Here is a 26546-nt window from a genome sequence, read left to right on the forward strand (position 1 = left end):
CAGTTCTATCCAGGAAGTCGGAAAAAAAATGATTTTCGCATTTTTCGCGTGTCTCGATTTCCAACAATTTCGCGCCGTCGCGTCGCGCGCAATGGCCAACATTTATGTTTGGTATTTTTCTGACACATCCTGGACTTACCCCGACCTAGTGGACATACTGTAGAATTAGGTTCATATCTATTTATGCTCTCGTGAAACAAAGTAACAAACCCACAGACAGACATTTTCGCGTGTCGTGATTTCCGACAGATTAGCTCCGTCGCGTCGCGCGCAACCACCATTTTTTTTTTTTTTTTTTACATTTACTGGACGTAGCCCGACCTAATGCAAAAAGAATGAGATCGATATATATTATCCTTCTCGTGAAAGAAACGAACAAATGCACAGGCAGACACACACACACATACACAGCTTGACTTTATTAGATAGAAATTCGTTCCATGGCCTCATCCCAATCGACAATAACATTATGGTGTCTAGCGGATTTTGCTTTCTGGAGATTACTTTATCAAAATTACGGTCTTTCAAATTTCTTTCCTGATCTTTAGTCGCTGAACATATTGGAGGTCCATATCCTTTACAAAACTGGATGTACCTTAACTTGATTATAGGAAACTGGCTGCAGAAAAACAAAATATAATTAGGCATATTGTAGGTGAATATTCCCGACCTGTAATCGTAAGCATTTTCCACCATCCTACTGGAATTAAATAACACGTTTCCCCCATTTTTTTTTTTTTTTTATGCGAGGAAGAAGGAACCAAAGACCATGAGCTCGCAATAACAGTTCCCTCCAAGAGAAAAACAAAATACAATAGAGAGCCAAATTCAAGATCTGATCATTTCGAGATGCCTGGACATCCTGTGTTTGAAAGATTGGAGATCATATGCAGCAGGAAATACACACAGAGGGAGACAGTTCCAGAGCTGACCTGTTGCATAAATGAAAGACTGGGAGTAACAGTTAACTCTTGCATTAGAGAGTTGGACAGAAAAGGGATGAGAGTTGCTGCTAGACGGGTGCTACGCGCCCGTCGTAGGGGTGGAGGAATGCATGCAGACAGTTCAGAGGTCTCTGCCTAACTGGAAACGCATGTCGGTTGGTGGTGACTGTCTTCTCCTGTGCGGTCGCAAGAGGGAGTGTTTTTTTCTTGCTATGTAGCAAAAAAAAAAAAAATGATCTTGAGAAGTTTGATCGCCAGTAGCTGCAGAATAACGGAGAAAGCGATTCTGAAATGAAAATCTCCATATGTAGGCAGAAGTTATGAGGAATTAAAACTTAGATAAATTGATCCATAATGATATATTTAATGATTTACTTTATCTTGCTCTGACGGACGGAACAGTATCAGGCGTACACTTTTTTTGTCATTCTTTTCCACTGTACTGTAAAACCTCTGCCATACCACCGCCAACATCACCACACCATACCATCATCACAACCACCATACCATCGCCACCACCATCATTCAAACACCCCCTCCATCATCTTGCCTTCCTCCCCGCAACCACCACCACCATTATTACCCTACCTCCCCACCGCCAACACCACCATCATCACCCTGCCTTCTCCTCCACCAGCAGCACGACTGTCATCATGTCTTTTTCCTCCTCCTCCTCACCACCCCACCACACCACCACAACCACCACCATCCTGCCTTCCTTTCAACTACCGTCACTTTACTCTCCCTCCTTCTCTTCACCATCCTGCCTGCCTGCCTATCACCACCCTACCTTGCTACCCACCACCAGCACCACAACCACCCTGCCTTTCTCTCAACCACCATCACTTGCCTTCCATTTCCTCCTGCTGATTACCATCACTTGGCCATCCTCCCTAGCAACATGCCTTCCTCCCCGCCACTACCACCCTGCTTTCTTTCCTAACACCACCACCATCACCACCGGCCTGCCTTTACGACCATCATCACCATTTCTTATTTGCTTCTCGTGTTACCGTTTCTCTAAACTCCTCCAGTCTCTCTCTCTCTCTCTCTATCTCTCTCTCTCTCCCTCCACTCTGTTTTTTTTTTAATATTAAGTTAACAATTGCAATAAGTGGAAGGATTTTTAATAATCATGTAATACAACCATGGCCGTGGGATGATAATCTACTTTTAATCTAATCGGTCCGAAGATGTCATTTTCGTTTTATTCTTGTTCTCTCCAGACAGGTTTATTAAGCTTAGGAGAAAGTTGCGATTCGGATTGGATTGGATAAGGCCTTGAGTAACCCCGTCAGTGGCCGGTGGTTCTCCTTACCTGAATGTAATCATCTGGCAACGGCAACAATACACTCTGTTCACTTTAACTGGACTTGACATTGCCATCTGCAGCCAGACGCATTCATCCCGAAAGGGATGGCCACAAACTCACCTCCATGTCTCCCTGTCTCCATACCATTTGGCTGTTCTCCCTCAAACTCTCACCCTCCTCTCTCATTTATCTCTCCACTTCATTCCTATATCTCATCGTTGTGTCCCTCTCCCCCTCTTCTCCTCCATCTCACTCACATACACTTTCATAGTCGTCTCTCATTCTCCATTCTCTCCACATGACCAATCAAGCTCAGAGTATTGCAGTTAATGCTGGCAATCATTTCCATACCAATACCGCAACGCTCTTACTTCCTCGTTTGTCTCGCTGTTTCGCTGTCTTTGCATGTAACTCCACATACGTCTGTCAAATCACTCATGTCTACTCCTCTCCCTGTTTACTTCAGTCCTTCCAAAAAGGCCCAAGCTTCGTTTCCGTACGCTAGAGTGGGCATTACACTAATGTCATGCAGCTACTTTTTTACTTCCAAGCAAACTTCCTTCTTCCATATCACTGTTTTCAGTGAAACAGCAACTTTTCTTCCTTGCTGTACCCTTTGAAGCATATCATCCTCTAAACCTCCCTTCTTACTTATCAAACTACTTAAGTGCTTGTATGCACTCACATTTACCAGTTCCCTACCAACCAGCCACACTGTGCAATATATGACTTCATTTCTCTGTCAAAAAAGAATAATAATAATAATAATAATAATTTGACTCTTATCTGCATTTACTTTAAGATTCTGTATCTTATATACACTCCCAGACTCATTCATCAAGCATTCCAGTTCCCATCCAACCCTAAACCTATCTTGTATTTTGAAACTCCATCCATATATAAACTAAACAACTACAAAGACATGAAACATCCCTGTTTCAATCCAACATTCAGATCAAAGAATTCATTTCACTGTCCACACGCACTGTAGCCCTAGTACCCTAAAACATTATCTTCACAACATTTAACAACTTTTCATGAACTTCATTATATTTTGAGCACATGTATCTTTCACATCCACTTTCTATCGTCTGTCATATGGTTTCTCCAAAATCATTCTCATCTTCAGACAATTTTTTGTTAAGCATCTTAAAACGAATATCGGATATTAATAACCTCTTCCCTTCCTAATATAGGATATAAATAACCTCTTCCCTTCCTAAAGCCCCGTTGTTTTTTTCAAACTAGCCAATTCTTGGGATATATCCCTAACTCAATGGATACGTATCCTAACACATATTTTTCCCGTTACACTGAGACGATAAATACCACTTCCAATATATTGCCACCCACTACTATTTTCCCTTTTCCCTTCGTCTATCTATCTATTTATTGCCAGACGCCTTAATCCCGTAAGGGGTGGCCACAAACAAATAGCCTCCATGCCGCTCTGTCCACCGCCATTTTACTGCCCTTCTCCCAGCTCTCATATACCTCTCAGCTCAATCTCTCCACCTTATCCTCAGCCTCCCCCCTTCCTCCCCCCTCCTACGCCTCACTCAAAAGCATGCTTCTTGTTATTCTCACCCTACATCCTCTCCACATGGTCAAACCACCTCAGTGTATTTCTCGTAACGCTTTCTATCACATCAACATCCACATCACACGCAGCTTCACATCCTTTTTTGTCAGTCTGTCTCCCCAAGTAACTCCACATGCTCCTTTCAAATAACTCATTTCCACTGCTCACACTCTGTACTTGTGTCCGTCCAGTACGGTCCAAACTTCGCTTTCATACGTTAGAATTGGTATCACAATACCGTCATGCAGCAACTTTCTTACTTTCATGCTCACTTTCCTATTTCTTATCACTGCTTTCAAAGAACCAGCAATTTTTTTTTTTCCTTGTTGCACTCTTTCAAGCACTTCATCTTCCAAATTTCCATCTTTGCTCATCACACTTCCCAAGTACTTAAATGTATCCACATTTTCCACTTTCACATCATCCAAACTCACTGTACATTCAGTGATTTCATATCTCTCAGAGACCATAACTTTGCTCTTCCCTACATTCACCTTTTGATTCCGTTTCTTACACACTTTCCCAAACTCATTCGCCAAACCTTGCAGTTCCCCATCGTCTTCACTTAACAATACAGTAATCATCTGCAAACAACAGTACAGGAATTTTCCAAATGCTGCTCTCTCGCACTAGGGCCGCTCCAACATCCACTGCCCTAACCTGTATCTCATTTATAACCCCATCCATATACAGACTGAACAACGATGGATACATGACACATCTCTGTTTGAATCCAACATACGGATATAAAAATTCACTCAGTTAACTATCCACACGCATTGCAGCCTTAGCACCCTCAGGCATAATCTACATGGCATTCAACAATTTTCATTTAATCCATATATTGTTAATATTTTCCACATTCCTTGTTTATACACTCTGTTATATGTTTTCTGCAGATCCATGAAGGCCACAAACATTTTTTTTTCCCTTATCAAGAAACTTTTCCACTAAAGATCTAAGGATGAATATCTGCTCTACACAACTTCCTCCCTTCTTAATACATCCCTGTTTTTCTCCAACTAATTCCTCTGTTATTTCCCCAACTCTGTCAATACGTATCAGCATATACTTTTCCTATTACACTCAAAGGACAAATGTCCCTGTGAATACCACACATTTTTTATTCCTTTTTTCCTTTGTACTGGGAATAATTACACCTGACTTCCAATCCTCCAGGGCTCTACATTCCTCCCAGGCCAATCTGGCCTTCCATATCCATCTAATATACTATAGCAGTAGCCGTGTGTGTGTGTGTGTGTGTGTGTGTGTGTGTGTGTGTGTGTGTGTGTGTGTGTGTGTGTGTGTGTGTATTTTGGGCAGCCAAAACTACACATTCAAATCGCGCCAAAACTAGCACAAAAATCGCCAAAAATTCGCTGATGTGAAAAAACTTGGTCCCATCACTACTGAAAAACTATGAGGGATCAAATTTTGGCCAAAAAACTCCGCTCCCGGCATGAGTGCATGAAATTAGGGTTGCGTTCACCGTAGAGTTTTTGATGGCTTTACAGTATACAGTATGTAATATACTATAGCAGTAACCATGTGTGTGTGTGTGTGTGTGTGTGTGTGTGTGTATTTTGGGCAGCTGAAACTACACATTCAAATCACAACAAAATTGGCACAAAAATCGCAAAAAATTTGCTGATATGAAAAAACTTGGTCCCATCACGATTGAAAAACTTTTACTATATTTAATGAGGGATCAAATTTTGACCAAAAAATGCCACTCCCAGCGTGAGTGCGTGAAATTAGGGCTGCGTTCACCGTAGAGTTTTTGATGGCTTTATATCTAATATAAACTAGCAATAGCCATGTGTCTGTGTGTGTGTGTATTTTGAGCAGCCAAAACTACACATTCAAATCTCACCAAAATTGGCACAAAAATCGCAAAAACTTCTCTGATGTGAAAAAACTTGGTCCCATCACGATTGAAAACCTTTTTAATGAGCTATCAAATTTTTGACTTGCGTGCGGAAAATTTGTGTTCCGTTCCCGAAGCTGCAAATAACACGATCAATTGGTTAGCTGCAAAAAATCCAAGTGACAACGTTAGACTAGAACAGCATATAAATGGACCATCATTGGCCCTTCGATGTCGATTTGACGGCTGATAGTGACAACCTTAGACTAAAACAGCACATAAACGTGACTCAGATTACCTGAAACAATCGTAACGCGTGTGCGAAACACGAGGAAATGAGTGCGAAACATGAGCATGAAGCGTGAGAGCCCTCTGCAGGAGCAAGTGCGAGAGGGCCCGAAGGGACCACGAGCACTTGTTCTCCTACCATCCCCCATGCTTCATCATTTCACCTTATGCTTTATCAATTCCTGGGGCTTTCCCCATTTTGATTTTCTTTATAGCGTCCACTACTTCCATCCTACTGATCTCTTCCTCCCTTTTCGCCTCCCACCTTCTCCCAGCCACTCCCCACCCACTTATAGGCTACTTGCATTACTTTCATTCTCTGTGTTTAACAGTTTCTTAAAGTATTCTCGCCATCTGCTCACTTTTTCTTCTTTCTGCACTAGCAATCTACCATTTTTACCTTTCACTTCCTTACTAACTTTTTATCATCCTGTTTAACTCTCTTTACCTCTTCCCAGAACATTTCCTTACATTCCCTCCACTTTACACTCAAATTCCTTCCTAATTCCTCATCCACTCTCTTCTTACTCTCTCTTACAAATCTTTTCACCACTCTCTTTCTGTATACATATAACTCTCTTCCGTCTCTCAACTTTCTCCATGCCTCTGCTTCCCATCCACTCTCTGTATGCTTCCTTCATTTGCCAGCTTGTCTCACCTCCTGATTCCACCATGCTGTTCCTTGCACCCCGATTCGATTCCTCTTCACCCCACACATCACCTCACATGCTGCACAGATTTCTTCTGTGAGTATCTTGCACTGCTCCAAATCATATTTACCCGATTGCTCCTCAACTTCTCCCTTATTTTCTACCTTTTCTTCATCCTCTTGCATCCATATATGGACAACTTTCTATTGTCCTTCCTTCCTTCTACCCCTCCATTGCACCTGAACATTGACTTTTACCACCACGAGGTGGTGCTTAGAAAGTCCACTCACCCAACCTCTGTATGCTCTTGCATCCATTACATACCTTCTTATTCTGCCATCCACACAGACATAACCAATCATTGTTTTCTGTTCATTCTGTTCGCCACCCACCCTTCTCATCACTCATCATGTATGCCTGTGGATCATTTTGTGTCTAAAGAAAGTATTGGCCATCACCAACCCCCTCCCCATACAAATAGCCTCTAGAGATTTGCCACTCACATCCACTTATGCAGGCATACCCCACTCACCAACTACTCCATCCACCTTCACATTCCTAACTTTTTCATTAACATCTCCAACAAAAACACTCTCTCATTCCTTTCAGACTTTTCCATGCATGCTTCCACATTTGGCCAGAACTCTTCTTTCACTCTGTTTGCACGATCTTGCGTTGACGCATACACACATACATTCGTCCACATTTGTATTACTACTTTCAGTCTTATCCACACAATCCTTGAACCAACTGATCCATATTCTCTTATATTCTCCTTCCATCTCTTGCACACAACAATACATACTTCCTCTCTTGTCCTCTCATTCTCGCCTACTTCCGTGCATATACCTCATCCATACTTCCACTCTCCCCCACACTCTCACCTCTCCTTTTAGTCTCGGTTAATCCACATTTGTCCACTTTTGCACCCGGACAATCTCTCTTTCACCTCATCATTCGCACCCTTTACATTCCATGTTGCTATCCGCACCATATCCTTTGTTTGGTCCTTCGTCGTCACCTGTTTGTCAGTCTTGGTCCGAGGCTTCTTGTTTGTATTTTTAGTTAGTTGTTTTCCGGGGAAGGGCACTAACCCTCCGCCAACTCACTTGTTGACACACAGGGAACACGTGTTGGTTGGTTATCAAGTTACCGCCCAGCGTATTAAATTATTTCCTGGTTTACAGGAAAGCATCAGACTTACCACTCAGTGTAGAGCTATCCTGAAATAGAGTTATGCTACACTAAGTGTAGCAGCACTTTTCCTTTGTATAGGAGAATAAATAGATGTATTCATATTCCTGACATTCAGTCCTGTGGTCCTCCAATCCTGTGGGACCTTACCTTCCTGCCAGGTCACTCTGCACATTTTCTATATCCAGTTTGTCACTATCTCTTCTCCATAATTCAACATTCGTCGCACACTCCATAAATTCCTGGGGCTTTTTTATTTTGATTGCCTTCATTGCTCGCATCATACTGATCTCTCTTTTCCCTGCTCGCCTCTCTTCCTCTCTCATCCATTCCCCAACGAAGTATGCTTGGACTACTTTTGCCCTTTATACGAGTATTCAACAATTATTTACATTGTTCTCACCATCTATTCACTTTTTTCCCCATTTCCACTGTCCTATTGTCATTTTTATCTTTCACTCCTCTGTAGATAGAGCTAGAAGATTACCATCACTTTATCGTAAATTCTGGACTGTAGTGGTAGGTGGGCGCTCACCATCCACTCACTCGATGTAGTGCTGCTCTCGGATGTCTTCCCTTTCCTCTCCTCCATCCTTCATTCCTTCCATCCTCTTCTTTCCTTTATTCTTTCCTCGTCCTTCTGCCTACGGGTAACTTTACACTCCCTCTTTTGTCTCCCCTTTATTCTTTCCTCTTCCTTCTGCCCGTGGGTGACTCTACACTGAGTGACAAGCCAAATGGTTTCCTGTACAGCAGGAAACCATTTACTACGTTGGGTGGTAACCATATAACCAAATTTTGACGCCTGGTGGTTTAGTGGGTAATTATTGCGCTCCAATCGGATTGAGCCGGTGAAGGTTTATATCCAAGGGATTGTTGGGGTTGACTACTCATGCACTGCCACTCAAGGATGAGTGAGACTGGTCACTTTCATCTTGAATGTCAGGACCAAGTTGCCTAGCCCCGGGCTCCTACCCTCCTCATGGGGCAACGTAGGATTGGATGACGAATGGATGGATGGATAATTAATCACGACGATGTGCAATGGTGAGGATGCAGGGCCGTAATAATTTCTTATTCTGTCATTGATCTACGGGAGATCAGCTGCAAAAGGACGAAAATCTCCGCCAGGTAAAGGTACCGTCAGTGAACTATGCAACAACACGCCTTCGAAGGGAAGAAGTTATTACTGGACTTGGCAGCGTAGCCTGGGGGCCATATACATCGAGGGAAGTGATACTGGATTGGCTTCTACAGTTTTTGGTTTGTAGAGGAATCTTTTAGTTTTTCTTTTATCCCTTCAGTCCAGTGACGTACTATTTTCTTCATTCTTGTTATCTCCAGACAATTTTTTTCAACTTAGGAGAACCGTCTTCACTGAAGTGGTAATAAAAGCGATATCTAACCACTCCAGTTCCAAAGCTTTCTCGATAGCTGAATAAAATCGTCTGAAGGTAGCATGAACAAAAAGAAAAATATATCACCGGACAGAAAGGTTGAATCCGGATCCAATTATGGCGAATTATGTTCTGTTAGGTAATCGCTGCACCGGCAAATTATTTATTCTGATTATAGGAAACCTTTCGTAGTGGAAGGGTTGATCTGTAGGAGAAGAATTTTGACGTACGGTGGGAGGGACGGAGAGAAACAAAGAGGGAGACATGGAGGAAAGGAAAGGTGGTGAGAGAAAGGATTAGAAAGGGGAAGGGGGAAAGGAGGAAGCTAAAAAAAGGAGGGAGAACGGGTAAGGAGGGAGATAAGAAAAGGGAGGGAGAGAATGTGGCAAGAGGAGGGCTAACGGGAGGTAGGCCGAATAGAAAGAGAAAGGAGGGAGGGAGGGAAGCAAAACTGAGAGGGGAAGGAAGGAGTCAGGCAGGAGGAGGGAAGAAGGCAGGAAAGAGAAGGGAAGGGGTAAGGAATTGGAGAGAGGGAAGGAAAAACACGATGAAAGTAAGAAAAAACTGGGAATGGAAATAGAAAAAACGAGTAATGAAGAGAGAGAGAGAGAGAGAGAGAGAGAGAGAGAGTGAGTGAGAATGTAGCCTCACTTCCATCTGGTACTGCTATTGTCCTGACCATGAGGTATTGGTGACAGTATTAAAGGTTTCAGAGTCCTTCACTCACTCTCAGAAATAATACAGTCTTTTGGTGCTAGTTGTAATAAACACTACAGAAGACACAAGCAAGAGATAGTTAATGTAAGCCACCATCTTTTTTACGGAGCCTTAAAACTGTCTCACGAGGTTACATACGAGACAGTGTTACTGCTTCACTCATCAGACATTTACAACCCAGCAATCATTTACTGTACCCTTCTTTCTTCTGGCGAGTACCCTTGCCGGCTGAGTCCGTCATTGTCTGTAATATCTTTCTTGTAAATTAGAATTAAGATTTTTTTATTTATTTGCTAACTGCTTGTAGTTGCGATCGAAAGAGATAACGTTACTTGTTGGTTCACTCACTCGGCTTCCTTACAAACGGGCAGTCATCATTATTACTTTCATGTGGCGAGTGCTAGCAGGTTGAGTCTAGCCTTGTCTGCAATATCTTTCAGGGGAAACTTAACATATTTTACCATTAATTACTTGGAGTTACGGTCAGTAATACCAAACTAATTCAGCAAGTTTCTAACCCATATGATTAATTATTGATGTATCCAACTGTGGGGATGGACTGTTGTTTCTAATGACTTGCCTCCAGTTTTCTAGTTTGTTTAGTATAATTCCTTTAGGTTATAACAGTACCTCGAGATTGTGAAAGGAGCTATTGACCGAAATTCTGTTCATAATTAGTTAGGAAAATTTAGTGAAATGATGTTGACTGTAAGTACAACTAAATAAAAAAGAAAACTAGCTTCAACAATCGCAGTTGTCCAAGACGCTTCAACGGTTGTTACATTTACTTGATAAAATGGTTGAAAATCTGACAATTTAAAGGGATTGTTGATGGTTCAGTTTAAGCAACAGATAGCCCTTTCCAATTCATTCTCCATTCTTACATTTTTTTTTCTATTTTTTCCTGATAAATTTTATCGTGAATATTTATTTTGCTCCATAGTATTTTTTTTTTCCCCTGTTCTGTTGTTTTTTCCGGGTTTTGCTTTTCCGACTTGTCTTTGTTTCTCTGGCGTAATGGCGGACATTTGGTAAAATTTACTCTAATGCATCGAAATTAATTTTCCTTTGCACCTCAAGATATTAGGTGTCAGATTAGGTTAGGTAAGATTTTTATTTTATCAGGTTATTAACCACTGTCACTGGTCCTTAATGAGGCAAGTGACGTGATGGTACGCTCTTTATTATTAGTAATATTGATAATAAAAAATAACGATCAGAGACTGCGGTTTTTCATTAATTTATGCTATTTTGATATGAATACTGTTGCCGGAAAATGCATTTTAGCGCTTATGAAAGCGGATAACTATATGCAATTGTGCTGGCTGATGCTGTTATTAAAAAAAAAAAAAACAATCAGCAGTCTCTGTCGGTGTCAGTGATGTGGAGAACTCTGTGATATTACGCTGATTATTATTATCATTGAAAAAATCAGCAATTACAAGCTCAATAGGTGTTAGTTACAGACGTGTAAGAATGTGGTAATGTTATCGCGCTGAGAATTAAGGTAATGAAGGAAAATAATCAGAGTTTAAAGGTAATTGTAGGTATTCATGTCATGACTGGCTAGATATTTGTGTGAGCAGTGGAGTGCGAAGAAAAGGCTTTAAGAAGGTAGGTTGTTGGACGGGCTGCGCCGCTCTTCACATTACTGCTCTCCCACCCACCCCAGTGCACATTCCTTTACCCCAAACCCTTATCCTTCTCACCCTCTTTTCCCTCCCCTCTTCTCATCTTGTCTCCCTTCCATCTAGCCCTCCTCATTTTCTCTCTCCGACCCCATTTCCACCATATCATCCTTACCCTGACCCCCCCCTCCTCATCCTCATCCTCTCTCCCCGACCCCCCCTCCCTCTCCTCATACTCTCCCCTAGTTTCCCTCCCCTTCCTCAGCTTCTCTAGCCCCTTCTCCCCCACTCCTTCAGCCTATTCATTTCCTCCACCTTCCTTCTCTGCACCTCTACTCACTCCCTCTCCATCTACTGGTATGTCATCTTTCCCCTCCCTCTGTCCCTCTCCATGGTTTTCTTTCTCCTCACCTTTCCTCGCATGTACTCCCGCGGCATCTGCTCACCTCTCCCCCAGTGCTCCCCCATCTCACTTCTTCCCTCCCTCCTTCTGTACTCTATTTACCATGTTTCTTATCTCCCCTCCTTACTCTTCCTTCTGTTTTTCCAATTACCCACTCTCCATTGGTCAATTACCTACCTCTCCATTGGTGTACATGCACTGTAGATCCCAGGGTGGAACACGTATGCGAATAAAGAGTACTTAGATGCAGAGAGAATAGGGCCGTCGTTGTGAGTAGCGAGCTAAAACAGATGCTTGTAAAAAAACGCTGAGGTAGGCAAGAAGTCAAATTTGGTAGCTCGAGAACATGGAAATAATCACAATTCATTATATTTATCCAGGTATAGCATCATTAAATCATCACACTGGCGCCCGTTTGCAAACCTAAAGCTTGCTATGTCCGATCAGCTGACAATTTTTGATGTAATATTCTCTGCAGTTGCACTATTCCTGTGTGTCAGATAACCCCATTTCGATGTAAAGAGTGTATATTAAGGGTAACTATAGGTTCAACTTTGCAATTTTTGATTGCTTGAATTGTAGGGTGGGGGCAGGGGGTGGAATGATTACATAGGATATCCACCCCCCCCCCGACTCAGGTGCAGGGGAGGATATACTGTATACCACCATCCCTCTCAAGATCTACCCCCACCCATCTCTCCACTCATCCAACGGTCTCTTTCTCTCCAACGTCTGCCCACCTCACTCCCCTCTCCTCCCTTCCCCCCTCGTCCCACCACCACAACGTCAGTTCCCTCTCTTTCTCTAACCCAGTCCTCTGTATGTTCCCCTAGGCCTAACACAGCTCTAATGCCCCAGGCCCTCCCCTGTTCCTCCCTTGCTCGTTCTCCTCTCTTCTGACTCCCCATCCCCCTGCATAATCGTACGCTTCTACCATCCCCCATCAACCCTTCTCCCTCCTCCGACTTTCTCCCCACCTCCCTACTCTCTCTGCTCCTTCCCCTATCCAACTGTTTTCTCCGTTACTACTTTTCCTCTACTTATTGCACTCTCCACCCTTTCCTCATTGTATCTACCCACCTCCTGCTCCTCTCTCCCAAGCCCTTTCTTCATACTGCGGCTCTCTCTACCCATCTCGACTCTCCCCTCTCTCCCCATTCCTCAACCCTTACCTTACCCTCCCTCCCCACTCCCTTGCTTCTCTCCCTACATCCCTCTCCTCCCTCCCCTTTTCTCATCTCCTACCCTACCTTCCCTTTCCACTTCCCAGCCCCTACCCAACCCTTCCTCCCCACTCCCCAGCCCGTACTGAACACTTTCTCCCCACTTCCCAGCTCCTACCCTACTCTCCCTTCCCAATATCATGAATCTTCTCCACCTCTGTGAAACCCCCCTCCCCACATTCACTTCACCAGTTGCTGTATTCCACTTTCTCTTGACTTTCCCTACCCACTTGCCATTCCCCATTTCCCTGTTATTTCCTTACCTGTCTCTCTTCACCAATTTCTTTAAAGAAATCTCCAGCTCTCTGGATGGTAGCCTACTCTCCATTTCACATCTTTTTCCTTGCCCTATCCCAACCTCTACTACCTCTCCCACATTTAACCTCAGACACATTTTATTCTCTTCCCACCTCTTTTTACGCTCCTCCTCATCCACTTTCCATGTGAGTTCACTCCTCGCCGCTGCGTATCTCGTCAGAGCCATGCATTCCCCCCTCCCCCCAGCCAGAGGTACAGTATGTGTGGTTGCCTTTACTTCCCAGTGTGTTACCTTCACACCCATCTCCCCCCCCCCATTTGTGTGTTTTCACCTCACCTATGAACTTTTCACATATCTTGATTACAGCATCCTAGTCTCGGGTCCGTACTCTCCGAGGGAGGCAGGATGGGATTAGCTATTACCACTATTTCACGGTGCAGGTAGTCTTATTGCATTGAAATTTATAAAAACCTGAAAAGTTATTGTTAATTCTTTCAGTACAGTGACGTCTTTTCAGGATGTGTTCTTTCCACCACAGGATGATTTATTCAACTTAGGGGAGAGTATTTGTAGTGAAATGGGTGATGAATGCAATAAGTTAACCCCGTAATTCAAATAGTATAATTCCATTCACAACAAAATCAAGTGTGTTGATATTTTGGTTCATTAGTCGTAAATAATTAAAAAGTTTGAAAAGTTAGTTAAAGTACCCCACAAACGTACTATAACGGATGCTTTTGGAAGGGCTGACAAAATCCCATGGTTGTTAAGCTGTAAAAAAAAAAGAAAAAGAAAAAAGAAAAAGACCACCTGTGAATAATAAATATATTGGACAAATTATATGAACATTGTAATTAGGATAATCACAGGCACTACCTATCTGATTGGCCAGTCAAATGACAGGTTACCGTATATATTGTTAGTGTCATGCTTTCTTATTATCGTTTAGCGGTGTCCAGAAAAAAAAAATGTGTTGTACTGGAAAAGACCACGGAAACAGTCTATATAACAGTCATCATACTGATGAATTTTAGTTAGTTATGCCTGTATTCATTTACTAGTTTTTATTCTAGTTTTCGTGAATATTAGTAATTTCCACGATTTTGCCCAAATGTTTACCTTCGATCCCGCCACCAGCCCCACTGCCTTCCCTGTCGCTTTACATATGTCTATACTAGTCTGTGGTTCTCCCTTGTCTAACTTTGTGATGAAAACCCTCTTAACGTGTGAGGACTGATATGCTGAAATATATATCCCCTTCTTTGCCTTCCACTCCTGCTGAACATTTTACCCCTCTTCTGATTCACAATTAGCCTTTTACCTCCTTCCTCCTCTCCACCTTTGTCCCGTCCTCCACTTCCTCTGCATTTTGCTCCTCTTCAGCTCCGCCCCCCTCGGCTCCCCACCTCCTCTGCCTTCCCTATGTCTGTGCTTGTTTGCGGCTCTCATCTTATCCGGTGATTAAACTCCTCATAGTGTGTGAGGACTGACGCACTTGAGTATTACCCGAGGCTCTGCTCCTCCTCGTCCTAGTCTTCTACCCTCTGCTCTCCTTCGTCCCTCACCCTCTCCTGCCTTTCGTCTGCCAAAGCCAGCTTGTGTTTCTGCACTTGTCTAACTCGGTGATGGAACATTGCATCGTTATAGCCTCACTAACGAACAAGCCGGTCTTACTGTGTTGGGACTGACACACCTGAGTATTTGGCAAGTTGCCTCAGAGCTCAAGTGAAGGAACACTGATGAACTGGGTGCACAGGGCAAATTTAGGAGCAAGAAAAGAAAGGGCAGAGAGAGGGAGGGAGGAAGCCTAGGATTATATATTTACAGAGAGAGAGAGAGAGAGAGAGAAGAGAAAAATGTTATTGGAGATGTAGGCTATTGGCTCGAAATGCGACTAACAATATATAGAATTAAGTTCTCGTCAGCGCAACGTTGGCTTACGATTGTGGCATTACATTTTCCTTTTTTTAGCTTCACTGTTGCTCAGACAAATTAAGGAATAGAACATCTGATCTTAAAGAAAATGTATTAGTTCATTGTTTTAAAGTGCAAGGAAACAGAAATGAAAGTACTTTGATTCATTGTAACACAAATGTTTTTTTGTTTAATGCTTTTTATTCAATATACCCGAAACAGACACTAAGAAAAATCTGAAAAGAATTATATAAGCCAGATATCTGAAACTATAAGAAGCAGTGGCAGAGGTACCCATCGTTGCCCGGTTAAAACCCTGTGATAGTGCATACCTGCATTACTTGTGGTCTTGGATGGCCACTTCCTATGTGGGAGAAGATCCTCGGAGTCCCATTTTATCTGCTGAACCTATGTTCTTCCTTGGGCCCATTTCCTCAGGGATATACGAGTATTTTTCATTGACCTATTCCTACCATGGACCTTTTATCCCGCTCACCCTGATCATCCACCCACCCACCCACCTATGTTACTCATCCATCCAGCCTCCTTCCCAACCACCCTGCTCACCCACTTACCCACATATACACACTCATCTTGCTAACCAACGAACCTACACCTACCCACCCATCCTGCTCACCTACTCATCCACTCACGCTCCTAACCACACCCACCCAACCCTGTCCACCCAACACACCCATCCTCCCACCCATTCCATCCACCCCAACACACCCATCCTCCCACCTATTCCATCCACCCCAACACACCCATCCTCCCACCCATTCCATCCACCCCAACACACCCATCCTCCCACCCATTCCATCCACCCCAACACACCCATCCTCCCACCTATTCCATCCACCCCAACACACTCATCCTCCCACCCATTCCATCCACCCCAACACACCCATCCTCCCACCCATTCCATCCACCCCAACACACCCATCCTCCCACCTATTCCATCCACCCTGCCCCTCCACACCCACTTATTCACTCAACCCGGCCCACCCACCCCACAAATCCCACAAATCCCTCCACCCATCTGACCCATTGTAATTCATAATGATATGATTGTAGAGGTAAAAATTCTTTACAGTAATTGTCTCTCATGTTTCGACATTGTTGACGTATTATTTCTAATTAGTTCTAATCATGGCCATCAGGGGCGCCACTTTGGCAACCGCAGTAGATACATCTGAATTCCATAAATTAAACTCATGTGTTCCTAATTAATGCATTCGCGTTTAACCCACACCACCACCCAAAAAATATTGCTGGAAGTGTTATGAAATTCTTATAGTTCAGCCATCCAGATTAACTGACGCATCGCAGTGAAGTGCTTTTATTTAGTACATTCACTATTACCCAATGAGATAGTTAACTCTTTCATCACTGCCATTTTTCCGTTAGTTTAATGCTATCTACAGAAGATTTTGTTAAGCTTGGAAGAACTCTGCTGGTAGTGAAATGGATTATGAATCAGTATCTAACCGTTCCAGTTCAAGAAAGTCTCCCCAAACCTAAATGAAACTGTCGCATGAAACAAGAATAGAATGAAATATATGTCACCGGAGGACTCTAGTAAATAGATGTAATTGTCCCTTCATTGCCATGGCTTTTTAAGGGGCTATTTTATTCAGCTGAAGAAGAACCTCCAGTAATAAAAGAATGATTGAAGGCTACATTTATCTCCTTCACATCAAGAAACTTATCCTTAGCTGAATAAACTTGTCTGAAGATGGCAAAAATGAATGAAAAATACGTCATCAAAATCAAGGGAAGAAATTGATAGCTGAAAGTGTAAGGAAATAATTTATAGTACGTTGCAGTATTACCTCATTGTGTTCTTGTTTATTCACGTTTACCCAAACTGAGACTGAAACATGGAAAAGATAGGACGCTGACATCTTATACTAGCTTGAAAACTGAAAAGGTACCGAAATTCTTAAAAGTACAAAGAGAAAAGTAATCAAGTTCATTTGTTTTTCCTTACCATATTAACTTCTACCGATATATATAAGGTAGCCGAGACAGGACGACACACTCTCCATTTACTCATCCATTCAAACACATTCATTCGCATCTTAGCCCCAAAGGGGAGAACGGACAGAACCTCACCGCACCACACCGCACAAGGGTCAACTGTGCAATGCAATCAGTGACATCCGCAGCAGGGCCCGACAGCAGAACTGGTTTACCCCTGCCACATCATAACAGACCCATCCCCTTACCCGCACCTGACCTGACTAGCTGATCAGACCAAATGCGGGAGAATATCCCCTCAGGGCTGCGTCATCACTTATTCATTCACAGTTTCTCTCCATTTATTTCTGTCACGCGCAGCCACTCTTCCTTGCTCAACAGACATCCCTCTCGCATCCAGCGCTCTCTTCACACTGTCCATCCATCCTATTCGTGGTCTTCCTCTCAACCTTACACCTCTCACATCAGATCTAGTTATCTTTTTCACCAATCGCTCATTATCCATTCTCTCCATATGCCCAAACCATCGCAACACCCTCTGCTCAACTCTACCAGCCATCTCCCGAACAACTCCAGTTCTCCTTCGCACTTCATCATTTCGCACCCGATCCATACGCGTCACTCCACACATACTCCTCAGACACCTCATCTCCATTACATTCAAAATTTTCCTCTCTGCTACACCCATATTCCATGTTTCAGCCCCATATAATGTTCATGTAATAAAGCAACATTAGCTTTAGACATAAAAAGGAAACGAGCTACAGATAGGATAGTTATTGTCATATTGCTCTGTTTTTTTAGCTACATAAATTCCCCTTTATGCAGTCAGATGCTGCTAGAAATAAAATACTTATTTGCAGAAAAAATAAAAATGAAAAGAAAACCGTATGGAACTTGTGACAGAAACACTGACATTTTACTTCTTTGTACTTTCCCTTACCTAAACAGTCAAAAATAATAATCACATAAGACATATTGCTCCAAAATCTAAGAATGGGAAAAAATTTTGCCCGTGCATTGAAGTATGTGATTACATTAGTGTTTTTACTTCAGATATTTATACTTGTCAAAGCTGATCCAAAAATGACATATCAAATCGAAAACTAAAAGTGCAACAAAAATACCTTTGTACAAATAAAATAAAATAACCTTTGATCTATTACGTCTGTCAAAATTAGGAATGAGATGCTGCTGCTGCTGATAATGATAAAAATGATGATGATGATGATGCTAATGATAATAATGATGATGCTGATAATGATAATGATAATAATAATGATGCTGATGATGATAATGATAAAAATGATGATGCTGAGGATAATGATAATAATGATGATGATGATAATGATAATAATAATGATAATGATAATAATAATATTGCTGATGACGATAATGATAATGATGATGCTGAGGATAATGATAATAATGATGATGATGATGATGATGATGTGTCAGTTTCTTAGCATATTCAAGGGCAGGGAACTTATGGGAGGGATGAGTACGAGTTACGGGGATAATGATGATGATGATGATGATGTGTTGCTGCCTCAGTATTTTCTGGGGCATGGTACAAACTGAGTTGGGTGGGTTAACCTACGTGTGATGGGACGGGCACTACCTTCATGTCATGAACCAGTAGCCTGAGTTATGATGATGGAAGAGGATAGATACTGGGATTTTGAGGGAGAGAGAGAGAGAGAGAGAGAGAGAGAGAGAGAGAGATTACAACCTTCACTCGATGATGACTTGGCACATCACCAGCACATCCCCACCATTAACCTGCTCATATTTCAAGAAACCTCTCCATTACACACTACTATTAACCGTAAAGGAGGTTATTAACCCTGCTCTCTCTTGGCTTACCTTCGTTAATATTTATTCATTTACTTATTTTTTTTTACCCGTCCTCTTTAAAAGCTCTTCCCCGGACCTGTCTACGTGGGACGCGGAAAAGAAGCCAGTTTACGCCAGACTGAAACCCTGGAGGAGCCTGCCCAATAGCTTGAGCCAGAATGGAATTTAGGGGCTACTATGGTTTTGAATACTGAATGCAGATGTAAAGTAGAGCAGGTATTAACTAGATCAGGTGTTAAAAATATAAGTGTTAAGGAGTTCAGATATTAAGTGGCTCAGGTGTTAATGATATTATGTGTGAGTGAGATCAGGTGCTAATGGGATCAGGTTGTAATGAGATCAGGCTAATGAGATCAGGTGTTAATTAGGTCAGGTATCAATTAGATATGGTTCTCATTAGATCAAGCATTAAATTAGACCTGCTGTTAAATGAGATGTTATCTAATTAAATCAGATCTGAAATAGCGCAGGTGCTACTATATGTATTAAACAATGAAGGAGTTACTTGTGTGTTTAGACAGGTAATTAATTATAGGGGATACTTGTGTGTTTAGACAGGTAATTTATTATAGGCGTTAGCAGTGAATACGTTATTTGTGCAAGTGTTAATCAATGTAAGGATCAGTTAAAGCACGCGTGAATCCAAGTGTCCACAGTAGATGTAATTAGGGTTCGTTAATTAGTAGTGTCAATTACTGTAGGTGTTAGGTTAGGTGGCACAGCAGGTATTCACTAATGACGGTGTTAATTAGTGTATATATTACTATGTGTTGATTAGTGTACATTAATATAGGTGTTAACTGGCCAGTAAAGGACACGGAGGTGCTGGCTCAAGGACAGTAAAGAACAAGGATAAAAGAAGGGCAAGGCAAGGAAGGGCAGGGCAGGACAGAGGTGAAAACGTGGCAGGGGTTAGAGCTGTAAACAGGTCAAAGCAAAAAAAGGGTTGACCAGGGAGGGGGGTGAGGAGAAGACAAGGCGGGGCCGGAGTGAGGAGAGGGCAGGGTAGGGCTCAGGAGAGATCAGGACGGGGGAAAAAACGGTTCATGGGTAAAAACTAACACCCAGCGAAAGAAGAGCAGGCCACGGCAAGGTTACATAGGAGTACCTAGGAAGTACAGATAACAGGGGATCAATGGGTCCATGATGAGGTTATATGCAAGAAAAATAAGCTAATTTTAATAAGATCTAACGAATGTGTATGAGGTAAGGAGAGAAAAGAGGGAGGCCGAGAAAAAGACACGGCAGGGGAGGCAGGACAAGGCAGAGGAGTGAAAGCAAGGTAGTGCAGGACATAGGAAGGCTGGGAAAGACACAGATGTGGACAAGGTATGGCAAGCGTGAAAATAAGACAGGGCAGAGCTGGGTAGGGTATCGGTGAATCCACAGCAGGAGAGTGTAAGGCAGGGAAGAGAGTTTGACAGTACATGGCACGACAGGATAGGGAAAAGTGATGTTCAGCCATTACAAGAGGTAAAGGTAGGACACGGTACAGATAAGAGCTGGACAGGGCAGGACAGGACAAGACAGATAAGGACTGGATAAAGGAGGGCAGAACAGAACAGGGCAGAGTAAAGCAAGGCGGGGTAGAGGAGAACAGGACAGGTCAGGATAGGGCAGGACAGAGCAAGAGAGAGAGAGAACAAGACATATCAGAGCAAAGCCGGACCGACAGGAAGAGACAAATCTGAAATCATCCTGCAGATGCTGTGTGTGTGTGTGTGTGTGTGTGTGTGTGTGTGTGTGTGTGTGTGTGTGTGTGTGTGTGTGTGTGTGTGTGTGTGTGTGTGTGTGAGAGAGAGAGAGAGAGAGAGAGAGCAGCAGCAGCAGCAGCAGCAGCAGCGGCAGCAACAGCACTACAGTAGCAGAAGGGAGTCAGAGGGAGGAAGGTGTGGGAGGGGGGGGGGGGGCATGCGGCAGTTGGTGGTCATTGTCCGCGTGAAGTCGTGCACCGCTAAACTCTGGTAATCACTGTGTCACATCATCAGCAAGCAAGTGCACGAGATAAAGACACTGCAGGGAGAGAGACAATGTCATGAATAAAGAAAAAACAGTGTGAAGCGGTGGCATGAGGGTGGTGTGAAAGAGGGAGGGGGGGTAGGGGTTAATGGAGGATCAGAGATAGTCTTCGGGTTATGCTCGCCATGAATCACCATTTCAAACATGGCTGATTGATTTGCTTTTTCTCATTTAATTTTATACATTAAATTATTTCATAAAGTACAGCATTACGATGTGAAGCGTGTGTACGTTGTATTTACATAATTTAAAAGTCTCTGTATGATTTACGTAATCTTATATATCACTGATAAATGCGGCAGGAATGAACCAACAACAGAAAAAGGAACGTACACTGGAAGGAGAATTATCAAGTGAGTATTTTATGAAGAAGGTTAAAGGGCCTTTGTCACTCATCACTCAGACATTCGAAATTTTCATCCTCCACCCAATGTGCTGCTTTTAATTAAGTTGCTCTTACAACACCTGAGGAGTAGCGTTATTCCATAGACTGCCAAATAAAATACGGGGTACAACCATTTTCATGCGTGTCTCCATACAACACTTCATCCATCCATCCATCCATTGAGAGAAGGAATACATACAGGTGAGCGTAATGTCTAGAATGAATGAGGAATACCTTAGCTCTAAGTAAAAGTAAGAGTAGACATGTAGCTCTGTTTATATAATTAAAAGTAATCACAGTTCAGCAGAGTACGTGTTTAACCAACGAGTAATGAAATGAAGGACAATTTTAAAGTCTGTGATTCACCAAGACACTCTGTGAGCATTAAGCCGTAATCTTGTTGATATGGGAGGCTCCGCAGCGCTTCTTAGTGATTCATTTTGCATATTACATTATTCTCTTGCATGTTACTGATATCTTGTAAAGTACTACATAGTTTCCATCAGTAGTCTACCGGATAATATCTAAATGTAAAGTACGAAATAAGTCAGTGAGGAAAGGGTGTTACGAAATCGCCTTCACCTACAAAAATATGGCCGATAAAGTTCACAAGACCTCTCTCTCTCTCTCTCTCTCTCTCTCTCTCTCGTTAATGAATGCAAGCCTTGATTTTTTATGTAAGTTTAATATTGCCTTCTTCACAACACTAATTTACGATGTAAGGCGCAGAGAAAATCGCTGAGAAAGCGGTGTTACATAATCTCCTGAACCAAGGAAAATACGGCAGTTGAAGTTCACAAGCTCTCCTTCTTGTAAACGAAAGTAAATTTTGATGCTTGACATTTATGTAACACAATATTGCCTTCTTAACAACGTGAAGTTACAGCCGCGCTAAATCTAGCGTTGCTATCATCCGTCTCATTCACCAAATTTACTGACTCACCACAAGAACGAGGTATGTGAAACCAAATAGCGTGAACTAACATAATTTACTATGGCATGTGAATACGTAAAGTAACATGCACATACCGTTTTCTTTTTCTTTTTACCACTTCGAGGTTATCAGTTCGAGATCCACCAAAACGAGGAGGTATGGCTGAGATCGTAAGATGCAATGAATACTATAGTGCTATGAATGAGATATGAGGTGTCAGTGCCTCCATGCATCAACTTAGACGGGGTATTGTGTTGCATATGAACGCACTTGCAAGATGTTTGAGTTGGGAGTGATGGATCTTGATGGTTTATTGATTTGGATCAGTATGGTGTAGGTTGAGATTTCATTGTCCATTGTAGTGAGGCGACATAAAAGAAAATGGCAAACGCTTGACTGTTTTACTCAACTTTGGTAAGGCCTCTTGTCGTAAAGGGATTAATGAAGATATATTCTAAAGTCTTCGAGTTTGAAAATCCTCATCGATGATGAATATTTTCCTCTGTGGTCAGATGGTATCAAGAATGAAATATAAAAGGCCCCCATCGTACAAAAATTGGTACAAGGAATACTTTTTAATTCTCTGACCGACAATACTTTTCTCACCCGAATAAAAATATCTTGTAGTGTCAGCCCAAGCCAAATGCTTAAGTGCGTCCGTGGCAGGTGAAAGGTTAATTAGTGCAGCTCACGGATCTGAGGGCGGTATAACATTCAGGTGTGTCAGTGGGTTAATGATGGTGGCTCCCTTATGAACTTTGCCGAAGCACTCATTGCGGAAAACTTGGACTGAGAGTAAAGTTGATGTATTGTTTGCAACATCTACAGCGAGTATGTTTGCTATATTTGTTATATCTGTTAGAATTATTAATAACCCTGCTATTACTAATAAACTACCACCCCTACGAGTAAGAGGGAATGTTGCCTCCCTTGCGTTATTTTACAGATGTTTCTACAGCAAATGCAAAGTCGAAGTTGCGTCCATGGCGCCACCTCTCCATGCCTTCCCTCGTGCTACACGGGCAGCTGGCGGCACTCATGACTGGAATGTCACTCAGCCATACTGCAGAACTTCTGCCTATCAGAATTCTTTCATTCCCCGAACTGCATCTCTCTGGAACTCGCTTCCCCAGAGTTGTTTCCCTCCAGACTTCAACCTACTGCTGTTCAAGTCTAACTGTGACAGATATTTTATGAACAGCGGACACCAGTAATCTGGTGCATGGATTTTTTTTTTTTATTCATTTGTTTTTTCTTCCTCTGTTCTCTTATTTAAAAAAAAAAAATTGTTTTCTAGATTATAGCAGGAAAGTGTACACTGGGAATTCTCAGACCTTGAGTAATCAGGAGAAATTCAGGCAAACTTCAGATCAGTGTTTGTGCTGATCCCACCTATATTTATATATGTGCAGTGATGTTTCAGACCGGACGGTACTGTAAGGTAAGATGTGTCGGTCGTAGCCTTGAACGGTTCCTTACGGTCCGGCCACGAATCTGTTAATAACTTCACTACAGTCCCTCTTATTCATTGCATTTTTTTTTCTACCATACGTAGATACTAAACAAAAGAGAGACATTTGGTAGAAAGTAGTTAGAATCATACTCCATGAACCACTTCTGACACTGGAAATCTTTCCTAAACTGAAAAAAAGAAAATCTGGGATGTTAGCCAGAGTAAGATTTAAACATCTTTCGGGTGAAAGGACTGTCCTAAGTAAGGCTTCTTGAGAGAGTCGGAGTAAGACAAATAAGGACGTCCGCGGCATGAAGAGATTATTGAGATGATTTCTAGCCTTTTCACCGGAAAAGTTTTTTTTTTTTTTTTGGCTGAGTAGTTGTTCAACATTAGCCAACACTAAATTTCAAAGGGTGATTCACCCACAGAGCAGGTTAATTTTGCACTCCCAGGAGAGCTGTGACCACGGATCTGTGCATGGGATGGAGAGAGAGAGAAAGAGAGACAGAGACAGAGACAGAGACAGAGACAGACAGACGGACAGACAGACAGACAGAAAGAAAGAATGGGTGGACAAGTGAGGTGGGAGGTGACACCAGCCTCCCACGGTCCCACCTCACCTGTAGTGTGGGGCGGGGCGGCGGCCGGCGGGCCGCGGGTGGTCAGTGTGCTGGAAGAGCTGGTTGGGTGAGGATGTGCGCTCTTCTCCTCCTCGGTCCGATCACATCACTCTTGGACTGTTGACCCACTATCCCCCACCCCCCTGGTAGATGCACAAAATTTTGAACTTTGAATGCACATCTCCGATACATATGTCAGAACTGTGAACACTTACTCCATTAATTGCCATGTAGTGCCGTTTCAGTTTTCACTATTGGATTCATAAAAACACACGTGGTTAAGAGAATTTAGTGTTTATCTCTGGACTTCAGTCACACCTGATATTTTACTTCATCAAATCTGAGCGCATCTAGTACTCACCTCTGAGGCCTTAAGTGTACTGACGGTAAAATTTTGCGTGCCTTACCAGATCCTTTATCAAACTAATGATGAGCAAGGAACAGGGGATACATCAGTTGGAAATGAAGCACATATTTTCTGCAGCATGAGATTATGAAGGTCGCAAATTTCTTAGGACCTAAATTGCAGAAAAAGAATAAGGCATCCATGAACTGAAGTGCCGCTGAGTTGTAAGATATTCAGATCCCAACTAAGTTTAAAGACAAGTGAAACATCAGTTAATTTATAGCGAGACACCATTACTGAAATCGGTAAGAGGACTGGTGAAGGGAGAGCAGCGTAACAACGATCCCTCCAAAGACACCTAGGATGGAATGCCTAAACAAGGGTATAACCACCTCGCTGGCTGGAGATGTTGTAGACAGCAACAACAATCGGAGTGACACCTGCGGGGCCATTAATGGTGACTGGAAGAGCGACCATTACGGCAGCAAACACAACGGAAACAGACACCACGAACATGAGCTGTATGATGGCAGTCACCGCGAAAGCTATCTTCCATGCAGCAAAAACCAAGACGGGAATCACCAGGACAGCAAGCACCAAGGTCAGGGTCTGATGCATGTGGCCAGCAGACGGCCGAGGGTGTGTATGGTCAAATACCATCTACGACCACGGTCTCTCAAATCGCGCTACTTGTGTGATCCCGACTGGAGTCTACAGGATGCCCTGGACCACAAACCGCGTACACCCCAGCTGTCCAGGTACCGCAGGAAGACCGCCAACGCCCGTGAGAGGTGTCGCATGCGACAGATCAACAATGCCTTTGACAGTTTGCGCGGAGTGTTACCCTGGTGGGTGTGCCAACGCCGGGCGGCCTCGGATATGACCAAGATCACCACCCTGAAGCTGGCCTCCTCCTACATTAGGTCCCTGCAGGACATGCTGGACGGCAACGCCCCCCAAGACACCTGCGCCTGGGTCCTCTCGGGCATCTCTGGAAAGGATCACGAGCCCCAACAGCCAGAGGTCGCCCAAGTGGGAGTTGATGCCGTTCCCAGCAAGCAGCAGCTGCAGCTGCAGCAGGAGATAGCCCAGGACACAGACCTATTCCCGTTGCTGTGTGGCGCTGGGGAGGCTACATCACAAAACAGCCTAGACATGTTGTCTGAGGGCCTGTTTGACTCACACAGCGACCCAGTTAAACTATTCATCAACTGTGACCTGGACATAACATGGCCACAGCAGCAGCAACAACAATCTCTTGTCACTTGACACCCGCTCAATACCTAACACTAGCGTACAAGCAAAAACACACTCATCATGTTGGTTTTCAGACAACGTTTACATGGGGAGAAAAGATCATGGTTGATGTAGTGGTTACAATACAAACAGCTGAGAAGGAGAAAGTACCGGGTAATGTGAATATCTCATCCATGTTATTAGTGTATAATGAATTTTTCTCATCATCATCAATTTGATCTCTATAGCCCATTTTCCACTTTAGTAAACGAGTGGATACAATACAGACTTCACAAATGATTGTCAAAAATTGTGTCTTACATCATCTATGCAGT

General features: G+C 42.9%; 1 protein-coding gene across 1 annotated transcript; it reads left to right on the forward strand.

Annotated features, from left to right (window-relative positions):
* Positions 1 to 6053: 6053 nt before the first annotated feature.
* Positions 6054 to 26244, forward strand: LOC145393334 (uncharacterized). Its single transcript, XM_080267436.1, has 3 exons — positions 6054 to 6089; positions 18678 to 18756; positions 25613 to 26244. Exons 1-3 carry the CDS (start codon positions 6054 to 6056, stop codon positions 26242 to 26244), a joined length of 747 nt encoding a protein of 248 aa, XP_080123562.1.
* Positions 26245 to 26546: the final 302 nt, after the last annotated feature.

Source organism: Coenobita brevimanus, chromosome 24 (assembly GCF_032717465.1).
Source record: "Coenobita brevimanus isolate Jiangsu-jjx chromosome 24, ASM3271746v2, whole genome shotgun sequence".
Taxonomy (NCBI): domain Eukaryota; kingdom Metazoa; phylum Arthropoda; class Malacostraca; order Decapoda; family Coenobitidae; genus Coenobita; species Coenobita brevimanus.

Bases quoted from the DNA above. Each gene is read 5' to 3' on its own strand.
- LOC145393334 (XM_080267436.1), top strand. From the start codon at position 6,054: ATGAGCATGAAGCGTGAGAGCCCTCTGCAGGAGCAA. The intron at 6,090-18,677 runs GTGCGAGAGGGC...GATGATGCTGAG, and splicing joins AGAGCCCTCTGCAGGAGCAA to GATAATGATAATAATGATGA. The intron at 18,757-25,612 runs ATAATGATGATG...GCAGACGGCCGA, and splicing joins TATTGCTGATGACGATAATG to GGGTGTGTATGGTCAAATAC.